The sequence below is a fragment of the Alternaria hordeiaustralica genome (assembly GCF_023758085.1).
Source record: "Alternaria hordeiaustralica strain BMP 2776 chromosome Unknown scaffold_29, whole genome shotgun sequence".
NCBI lineage: Eukaryota > Fungi > Ascomycota > Dothideomycetes > Pleosporales > Pleosporaceae > Alternaria > Alternaria hordeiaustralica.
In genome coordinates this window covers 1-10,830 of record NW_026056801.1, presented here as the reverse complement: position 1 = coordinate 10,830, position 10,830 = coordinate 1, and the positions used below count along the sequence as shown (strand labels likewise).

The 10,830-nt window shown below is 54.8% G+C and overlaps 2 protein-coding genes across 2 annotated transcripts; both read left to right on the top strand.

Moving 5' to 3' along the window:
• Nucleotides 1-1,307: 1,307 nt before the first annotated feature.
• On the top strand, nt 1,308-4,412 carry J4E84_009442 (uncharacterized protein; the record flags this gene model as incomplete). The annotated part of the gene is made up of 4 exons (XM_049392004.1): nt 1,308-1,547; nt 1,857-1,982; nt 2,030-4,308; nt 4,364-4,412. 4 exons carry the CDS (start codon nt 1,308-1,310, stop codon nt 4,410-4,412), a joined length of 2,694 nt encoding a protein of 897 aa, XP_049240188.1.
• Nucleotides 4,413-5,222: 810 nt separating this feature from the next.
• On the top strand, nt 5,223-10,462 carry J4E84_009441 (uncharacterized protein; the record flags this gene model as incomplete). The annotated part of the gene is made up of 5 exons (XM_049392003.1): nt 5,223-5,427; nt 5,481-6,949; nt 7,001-7,468; nt 7,757-9,835; nt 9,887-10,462. The coding sequence occupies 5 exons, from the start codon at nt 5,223-5,225 to the stop codon at nt 10,460-10,462; spliced, it is 4,797 nt and encodes a 1,598-aa protein (XP_049240187.1).
• Between the last annotated feature and the right edge of the window lie 368 nt (nt 10,463-10,830).

The window sequence follows — 10,830 nt, the reverse complement described above, 5'->3', positions numbered from 1 at the left end:
GGTACCAACACTTGGTTGCTGAATGACTACGGTGCGGTCGCAATCAAGTACCATAGTACCTCTTCATTTGCTATTCCTCCGACGATACTCCGATCAATTTGCTCGTGTCAGGTGCTCAACGGCGTGGGGATATAGGGCTACGAGTTGACGCACGAGCTAGTAGCCGGCCTGGACAGTAGTGTCGTGATAGATTCGCATCCTCATTGAAATACGGATTCGCAGATGAAGATTCGGTGAAGATAGCCAGACTTCGCAATGATCTTCGTGTGTCTGAGATCCAACCGCGACATCGTGCACGTGCGGCGTTGGCGGGGCAAGAACAGACGACGTCCAGATGTTTCCATTCCGACTTTCTGGTCTGGTCACTGCTTCCAACGTCCGATGGTGTCGATGAACCACAATCAACGCTCGCTTGGCCCAGGCGGAGACTTCGTCAGCGTGATATGCAAGCCAGGATGCAGACGGTTCACTGGCCCGGGTTCCCGCTAACATACCCGCCTCTCGGGCCGCTACAACCTCATTGCGAGATTTCCCACCACTGATTGGTATGCAACCGCGCTGTATCATCCTTTGACTGCCTAATGTGCGCTTCGGAAGCTGCTCAACTGCCTTTTAGACTAGCTTCGGAGGTTCAGGTCCGCCATCACAGCTGTCCAACAAAGAGTAGGCGACGAATCAAGTTCCACGCTGCTTACCTCGAGAGACGAATGTCTCGCTGCGCGGCGTAGACTTGCATGTCTAGTCTACGTGTCACCTGCTCCTTCAACCTACTTGCGCGGGATGTCTGGCTCTTACTTGCTCAGAAAGCTGCAACGTGGTGGGGATCAAAGGATTGCTATCGTACCCTTCGCGTTACTCTCGGATTTCGCCACAAGAAGCCGTTGCAACGGATCTAGATTGAGATCACACATGAGCCTCCCTCCTGTCGACAGATCGAGACGGGCGCGTTAACTTCGGTTGATTGCCCCCGCCGACCAATAATACTTACCTTGTAGATCTGAGACGACGTGCCTGCGAGCCGTGACTAGGACAAGGCTTGTTTCCAATAGATCCGGTACTCGAGCGTTTTCCCTGGGTCCATGCGTCAAGAGACAGTCGCATCCAGCGCTGCGCAAGTACTAAAGGATGACAATCTACTTCGATTGACTGCCTCTGAATCTGCTAATCCTTCAGCTTGTCCTCCCTCTCTCGTTCGCATCGTCGTCCAACCCCTCGCTCGTTACCGCTCCGGTTGCAGTGGCAAGAAGGCGCGGCAATTCGCTCGAACGCTCCGGATTTATCGAATGATTAATTCTGGTTGATCTGCAATGGCTACAATCAACCTTGGAAACGCTAGTCCGACGGAAGATATCAAACAGCACGACATAAAGCACGCGGCTATCCACATCCAACCAGTCACTCTCGTTACTCCTACTTTGACGCCTGCTGCGACTCCAGAGGAGGCTTCCCCGGCAGACGAAACGATGGCGGGCAAGAAGATCTTCTCGATGGAGCGGCCGGACGACAAGGCGAGGGAACTTGCGGCGAAGCTGACTCTAGAGGAACAGGTATGTTCGCCTTTACTTTTGTGGCAGATATCTCGAATTTCGGCGTTCGATACGGTCATGTCGAATGATTGAGGCAGAAGGGGGTGTCAACTCTACCCTACACGTCTTTCTGGTAGGGATACGAGTCATTCCCCAGCCACAATCCCTTATCTCAGCCCGTCTTTTGGAGCAGAAGGTCTAGAAGGATTGGTTCTCGAAATTCGGTAATCAAAATGAATGGCTTTTCTGATCGCTTAGAATCCCACCTGACCTCGTTAATCTATTCAAAAGCCGAAGCAGCCTTGAGCGGAGCCGGGCTGACCATTCCAGATCTCACTACTTGCAGGAGCGGACTTCTGGCGGACTGTAGCCATACCCGAAAAGGGCATACCGTCAATCAAGACATCAGATGGACCCAATGGCGCTCGCGGAGAGTTCTTCACTAACGGCACACCTGTACGTACTCCGGCTTGGCACTGCTTGTCTTACGCTGACGAAGCTAGGCCGCTTTATTCCCATGCGGCATATCCATGGCTTCCACGTGGAACTTGGATATGATTGAGGAGATCGGCCGTCACCTCGGAGAAGAAGCAAAGGCTCGTGGTGCAAACGTGTTGCTTGCGCCTACCGTGTGCATGCACCGGTCCCCTCTTGGTGGCCGCAACTTTGAGTCGTATTCGGAAGATCCTTTCCTTACTGGAAAGCTTGCTGCATCGTATGTTCGCGGTCTTCAGAGCAAGGGTGTTGCAGCTACGATCAAACACTTTCTTGGGAACGAGCAAGAAACTGAGCGGCAGGCGTACGATGCCATCGTTGCTGAGCGGCCATTGCGTGAGATCTATCTGAAGCCCTTCGAGATAGCTGTTCGAGATGCATCACCCTGGGCGCTCATGAGTGCTTACAATATGATCAATGGCATTCACGCGGATGAGTATGAGCACTCGATCAAGGAGATTCTCCGAGGCGAGTGGAAGTGGAACGGAGCCATTATTTCCGACTGGACGGGCACATATGCGACTGCACCATCAATAAAAGCTGGTGTTGACGTTGAGATGCCCGGGCCGTCCAAATGGCGCAAGATCGACCAAGTGAAGGAATGTCTGGAGAAGGGTGAGCTGACCCGTGGTGATATCGAAGAATCCGCCGCCAGAGTACTCTATCTTGTCGATCGTGTCAAGGGTTTGAGCAACATGACACCAGAGGAGCCGGAACAGTCGATCGACAACGTGGAGACGCGGAACCTGATTCTCCAGGCTGGTATCGAAGGATTGACGCTTCTGAAGAACGAGAACAGCGTACTCCCCATCAAGAACGCGAAGAAGATTGCGATGATTGGGCCAAATGTCAAGCGAGCCATTGCCAGTGGAGGAGGAAGCGCAGGTCTCAACCCCTACTACAACGTCACACCTTGGCAAGGTCTCCAAAATCGATTCGACGGAGACATCACATTTGCCCAAGGCTGCGATAGCTCGAAGTGGCTACCGCTTGCTTCACCATACTGCCGGTCCAATGGTGAGACCGGTGTTCAGTTAGAATACTACAAGGGCGACAGGTTCAAGGGTGAGCCGGCGGTCGTTCAACACAAGGTGAGCACAGATCTCTGGCTATGGGACTCTGCGCCAATGGAACTTCTTCCAGACTTTTCCTTCAAAGTCAAGACCACACTCACACCGAAGACTACCGGAAACCACAGCTTCAGCTTTGCGTCAGTTGGGCCAGGGCGCATGTACATCAACGGCGACATTTTCATCGACAACTGGGACTGGATACAGGAGGGCGAGGCTATGTTCTCCGCTTCAGAAGATGTACTCAAGTCGATCCATCTCGAAGAGGGCAAGCCTGTGGAGATTTTGATTGAGAGCACCAACGAAGTGCGACCCGCGTCCAAGGCTTCTGTCATAGGCCGTCGTCACGACTACGGTGGCTGCCGAATCGGCTACCAAGAGGAGGACAAGATCGATCGTCTACAGGAAGCCGCGGACGCAGCGCGTGATGCTGATGTGGCTGTAGTAGTCGTTGGACTGGACGCCGAGTGGGAGTCGGAAGGATACGACAGGCAAACGATGGATCTTCCGAAGAACGGCTCGCAGGATCGTCTGATCGAAGCTGTTCTAGCTGCCAACCCGCGCACCGTCATCGTCAACCAATCTGGAACACCGATTACCATGCCATGGGTACAGAAGGCACCAGCTATCCTCCAAGCATGGTACCAAGGTCAGGAAGCAGGAAATGCTCTTGCCGATGTGCTGCTCGGAAACAGCAGTCCCAGCGGGAAATTGCCAACGACCTTCCCTGTCCGTATCGAAGACAACCCCGCGTACCACAACTGGCCTGGCGAGAACTTGAAGACTGTGTACGGCGAGGGTATCTACGTGGGCTACAGGCATTACGAGCGCTCCAAGATTGCACCGCTCTTTGCGTTTGGCCACGGTCTCACGTACACGACCTTCGAATACGGAACACCGAGTGCTAGCAGCACGGTACTCTCTGAGGATGGGAAGATTACCATCACCGTACCAGTCACGAACACGGGTTCATTTGCGGCGCACGAAATTGTACAAGCATACGTCAAAGACGTCAAATCGACGCTTCCTCGCCCCGAGAAGGAACTCCAGGCTTTCGGCAAAGTCTTCTTGCAGCCTGATGAGACGAAGGATGTAGTCTTGGCACTGGACAAGTACTCCGTGGGATACTTTGACACGAGTCTTGGTCAGACAGGTGCCTGGATTGCAGAGGAGGGCGCGTTTGAGGTGTTGATTGGTGCTAGCAGCGCTGATATCAGGTAAGTCCGCCGCTTGGTTGGTTCACTCAAGCGAGATTACTAATATGATGTCCAGGTCAAGAGTCGGCTTTGAGGTTACTGAGAGTTTCCAGTGGATCTTCTAATGAAGGATTGAGCGGAGGGTACGGAATGGACAACGAGCATCACGAGTCTTCTTATGTTGTGGTTTTGAGGCGTTTGTGGTGGGGATGGGCGAGTGCGATTGAATTGGCTTCCCACCGAAGTCATATGGAGTGAATACATATTTTCGTGCTTCATTTTGGAAACGACGCGTGAAACTTGGTATAGGTTTGCGTGAAAATATACCATAAGCCAACGAAGGGAAAGTAGCTTCGGCATGCGGCATCTCAGATAAGGCTGACGGCCGAGTGGCTCGGCTAGATGACGCGCTGATTGATTTTCTGCCACCGCCTTCCGGGCCGACAGTTGCACCGATCTGTGGTCCCTGACGAGAACCTGTGTCGATAGCGGAAGCATCATCACCAGCCTGCCCTTTCGCTATTGTTCTTTTTGACTCGTTCGAGCCTGTCGCATACATCTCGACCGCCGTCCCATCTTCTGTCGACGCCCGAATCGCGCGACTTGGGTCCCCGTGCCAGCTCCAGCCGCGCTTTTGCTCCTGATCAACAGCGGGCGACCGAGTTCCAGTTACGAGCCACACCACGCCCAACAGACCCCCCTCGAAGAAACGAGCCTCCCATGAGCTCCAGCAGAGGCTAATCCGCTCAACACACGATAACGCGACTACCGAACCGGCTACGCAAGCTGCCTTATCGCCGGCACGCCTGGTAAAGCCGAGGACATGAATCCAGCGCATCGCGACGGGTGGCCGCCTGCACAAGCGGCGGCAGCTGGGCAGGGCCAGCAGCAAACAGAGCAGGGTCAAGGCCAGGCGCCACGGCCTCTGGGTCCCTATGGGTGCGTACTCGCCTCCCACTCGCTGCCCACAGCAGACGGGCACCATGAGCGAAGACGCCTGCGAGCTCCTTTTCTCACCACCCTTCGATTGGATTCACGCTGACTTCGAGACCGATGACAGGCCAAACAGCGCGACGCCCCAGGGTCCCTCACATGCGTCACCCGCCCAGGGTCCGGGACCAGTACTCCCTCCACCATCTGGTACGTAGCACCGGCGGACGACGCGCCTGTTCGCATTGCTAACCCCGTCACAGGTGGCGGCTACTACTCGTCAAACGCCGCGACAGCCCACAACCAGAACCTCCCCACACTTCCCGGGCTGACGGCGCAACCTCAGCACTCGTCGCCCCACATGTCCGCCCAGCGACCGCCATCGTCAGACGCGGGCGCGCAAGCTCACCAAGGCCCGCAGGCCCCTCCGTACTCACTACCCGGCATCTCGCAAACCCTACAACAGCAGCAGCAGCACATGCCGACTTCGGAGCAAGCCAACGCCGACAGAGAGCGCGAGATGCGCGATCGCGAAAACAGAGACAGAGAGATGGAGTCGCATGCCATGCACCAGCAAGAAGACATCGTCAAGCGCGAGGCAGAGCAGCGGGACCGCGACCTGCATGAGCGACAGCAGCGCGAGCACGCTGCGCACCAGAACCACTCAGGGCCGATCCAAATACACCAGCCAGTGGCAGTCGCACCCTCGACGCGAACCATCCACGGTCCCAACGGTCTGCTTGGCCAATCTGGACCCATGAACGGGCCAAACCCACTTGCGCCACCCATGGGTGGCCCCAACTCAGGCCCCATGTATGGAAATGCGCCCGCACAGCATGAGCAGACTACACCGCGCATGCAACACGCTGTACAGGCACCTACCCAGGCCCAGATGTTGATGCCTTTTGCTGGCCCTCCAGGATCCATGGCTATGGGCCAGGGACAGCAGCCCATCCTCAACGACGCCCTGAGCTATCTCGACCAGGTCAAAGTCCAGTTCGCCGACCACCCCGACGTGTACAACCGGTTTCTCGACATCATGAAGGATTTCAAGAGCGGTGCTATCGACACCCCAGGCGTCATTGAGAGGGTATCGACACTGTTTGCGGGCAATCCGGCCTTGATCCAAGGTTTCAACACCTTTCTGCCACCCGGCTACAAGATCGAGTGTGGCACCAACGGCGACCCAAACGCTATCAGAGTCACCACGCCCATGGGAACCATGGTATCGACTATGCCCGCTCCAAGGCCGCTTTCACCGCCACGCAGCGGTGCTGTCAATGGCAACAACGGCCCGCAACACGAGAGCACATACTACGAGACTGCCCAAGGACGCCCATGGCCTCAACAACAGAGAGCTCAAGGTCCTGAGGGACAAGAATCGATGTTTTCACCCAATAACCGTACTCTAGGAGGGCCATTGTACGGTCCCCAAGGACAGCAGGGCCCAGCTCCTCACTCGCCAGAGGTCACATCGCGTCCTCATCCTGACCCTGCTGGAGCTGCAGCGCTAGCTCACCAACAAGAGCAGAGAGGCGTTTCGCAGTTACAAAACGCAGTATCTGCAGCTACTGGCCGCTCAATGATGTCACCCAGCGTTGATCCGGGTGCCTCGTTACAAGGACAGGCTATGAACGGTGCTGCTCAGCTTCCACAGATGGGCGGGGCTGCAGCAGAGAAGAGAGGGCCAGTAGAGTTCAACCACGCGATTAGCTACGTGAACAAGATCAAGGTACCATTCTTCACTGTGAGGTTGAAAATCAAAGTGCTAATAGTACCCTAGAACCGATTCGCAGCTCACCCAGACATTTACAAAAACTTCCTGGAGATACTACAGACGTACCAGAGAGAGTCGAAGCCCATTCAGGACGTCTACGCCCAAGTCACCCACCTGTTTGGTGGTGCGCCAGATCTCCTGGAAGATTTCAAGCAGTTCCTTCCGGAGTCCGCTGCTCAACACAGAGCGCAACAGCAGGCCGCCAAGAACGCGGCTGAAGACGCAGTCATGCTCAGCAATGTTCGAGGTGAATCAGGATACGGTGCCGCTGCAAACCAACAAACGCCCGGACGCGCCGATACATCTCGATTGCCTCCGATGGGCAACTTCGCACCTACACCTACAGCGAACCGCGACAACAAGAGGAAGCGCGAGCGACAAGGCCCTGTGGCTGCACCGATGCCCGCGCCCATGTCGCAAGAAATGCCAACCTCAAACGTTCGAGGAGGATACAACCAGGGCAATGTCAACAAGGTACGTACATGATTTCACACTATAACGGGCAGGGTTAGGTCACGTTGTTTTTCTTTATAGAGGCACGTGCATCTCCACGGCTCTCTGCCCCAACCCTTTCAATTCTTTCCTTTGGTCAAATTCTATTTCCATCTCAACCCCACCAAATCACAACCATTGTCATCGAGACTATCATCACTATGTTTGATGGTGGGGTACTGTTTAGCTCTCTTCCCACCAGAGATGAAAATAGGCCTTCCTTCGAATGCAATAGAGCATCACAAAAGATCATCAACTAACATGTTGAAGCGCGCAAAGACCGGACATGGCGCAAAGCAGGCAATTCCCGATGGACCACCGGTATCACCCACTCTGACTCCTGCGCTACCTGAGCCAATGCCACCGACGACGACCACAACACCCAGCCAGGATGAGCTTGCTTTCTTTGACCGCGTCAAGAAGTTCATTGGAAACAAAAACACAATGAACGAGTTCTTGAAGCTCTGCAACCTCTACTCGCAAGACTTGATCGACAAGCAGTTACTACTGTCTCGCGCCGGTTCTTTCATCGGCGGGAATCAGGAACTCTATGCTTGGTTCAAGAAGTTCATGGGCGAGGACGAAGAGCAGCAAAAGTACCGCCCCAAAACTGTCAACTCGCGTGTCTCATTATCGAACTGCCGCAGTCTTGGTCCTAGCTATCGCTTGCTCCCAAGGCGCGAACGAGAACGCGTGTGTAGTGGACGCGACGAGCTCTGCAGATCTGTTCTGAACGACGAGTGGGCATCTCACCCGACCTGGGCCTCCGAGGATTCTGGTTTCGTTGCCCATCGCAAGAACACTTTCGAGGAGGGCTTGCACAGAATCGAGGAAGAGCGCCACGACTACGACTTCAACATCGAGGCCTGCAGCCGCACGATCCAACAGCTGGAGCCTATCGCCAACCAGCTGCTCACGATGAAGCCGGAGGACAGACAGGGATTCACATTGCCGCCTGGACTTGGTGGACAGAGTGAGACGATCTACAAACGTGTCATTATGAAGATCTATGGCCGTGACAGGGGAAAGGACGTGATTAAGGAACTGTTCCAAATGCCCTGGAGCGTCGTTCCCGTACTCCTCCACCGCTTGAAGACCAAACTCGAGGATTGGAAGGCCGCCCAGCGTGAATGGGAGAAGGTCTGGCGCGATCAGACCCAAAAGATCTTCTGGAAATCGCTGGATCACCAGAGCATCACCGTCAAGCAGGCCGACAAGCGACAGTTCCAGCCCAAATCCCTTACGAACGAGATCCAGGTCAGATACGAAGAGCAGAAGCGCCTCCAGCAGATCCAAGAGATATCGCAGCCGGACTACCAGTTTGCCTTTTCCTTCCGGGATGAAGAGGTACTCTTCGACGTGGCTCGGCTAATGCTTACGTTTGCGGATAACAACAACAGTGCCGACTTTGCAAAGGTCGTACCTTTTATCAAGGAATTCGTTCCTCTCTTCTTTGGTATCGATTCTGCCAAGTTCGAGCAGCGGGTACAAACCTCGCCACGTGATACGCCAAACGATTCTGGCGAGGACACGCCCTCTCCAGACGATGATGTTTCCCAACGCTCGCAGAAATTGAAGAAGGGGGACCTCCGTCGCAATGTTCTCGACCCCAACAACAAATCACGAAAGGACAAGGAAGACAGTGTTGCGTCGGCGAGCCGAGACAGTACTCCGGACGCATCCGCTATGGACGAGGAAGCTGCTGCTGACAGTTCAAACTCCAATCCTCGCGCAGATCGGCCAGAGAGGCAATGGGTAGAATATACCGATGCTCCCACGCCTTTCGGCGACCGAGAGTTCGAACACGAAGAACCCTACCAACGAGTAGAGTACAACATGTACTCCAACGCTTCGATTTACTGCTTCTTCCGCATGTTCGTCATGCTCTACGAGAGGCTGTTGAAGCTCAAGGATAGCGAAGAGGAGGTACGAGAAGTCATTGCGCGCGCCAAGGAGCCAAAGGCAGCGCAGAAGCTCAAGATGCTCGACAAGCAGCCCGACGACTTTTTCAAGGACACATCGCCATCAGCGAACTACTACCAACAGCTTCTCGAAATGTTCCAAGATCAAATCTCTGGCGAAGTCGAGATGAACTTTATCGAGGAGACCTTACGAAGGTACTATTTGCAGATTGGGTGGCAGTTGTACTCCTTCGACAGGCTCCTGAGCTCGCTTGTTCGCTTCGCTCTTGCTGTCGTCAGTCATGATAACAAGGATAAGAGCCTTGATATCTACAACCTCTTCAGGAAGGATCGTGTCAACGATACCACGACCCACAAGAACGAGATCAGCTATCGCAAGGCTGTGGAGAAGCTCGCCAAGGACGCTGACACCTACCGCATCACCTACGTAAGTCAACACCACCTCCCCCTTATAGATCATGTATTGATGTTTCTACAGAACCCCGCCAAGATGTGGGCGCACGTGCGGCTTTTCAAGAAGGACGACCCGACCTTCGATTTCACCACGCTCGACCGGATTAAGCGCTGGCGAGCATACGTCGCCTCGTACATGGCCGTGGAACCCACCGAAGAAGTCGACCTGTCCCGCGTCAACTACCCGTACCTCAAGAAGCGTCTCGCTCGAGCCGAAGATCTCACCGAGGAAGAACGCTTCGACCACGTCAAGCACAGCGACAAGATCACCGTGTCCATCAGCCCCGCCGCTTACATCATGACCTTTATCAATAGCGAACCTTTCGGCACAGGTGGTGTTCAATACTTCCTGCAACCAGACGCCGTGCGCGCGGGTCTCAGCGAGGCCGTCCCCAACCCAGCTGAAGAGTACAAGAAGCTCAACGACGAGCGGAGAGAGAGGGTCCAAGATATTCTCGTCAGGAACAACACCTGGATGAAGGATCTTAGCCGGGACGATGTAGACGCGAAGAAGGCGGCTTTCAAGAAGGATCTCGAAGAGCCCAGGAAGGTGGCTGATAATGAAGATGTGGACATGGACGGCGCAGATGGTCTCGACTAAGCGCTTTGTCCTTCAGTTTGCAATGAGCAGGCAGCTGGGTGGTTGGCAACGCATGTTCTTGCGTCTCTGGCGTTCTTTTGTGTGGTGTGCCGGGACTTGAATGCCAGAATGCGAGCGGACGAAAAGGCCTGGTTCTCTACGGATTCCTTCTGGCTTCGATTCAGTTTTGCATGTTTTCCGCGTTCACGCGTTTGGAAGGGGTGGCTGGGTGGGTGGCATGTGTGCAGCATAAGGCGTGCTTTTGCACAGCACGACTATGGGCGCGGGGGGGGGGGGGGGGGGGGGGGGTTGGGGGCATATTGCGTGAAGCGTGAGAGTTATCTCAAAGGCTCTCTGGTGGCAAGTCAAATGATGGTGTTGTACAAGGA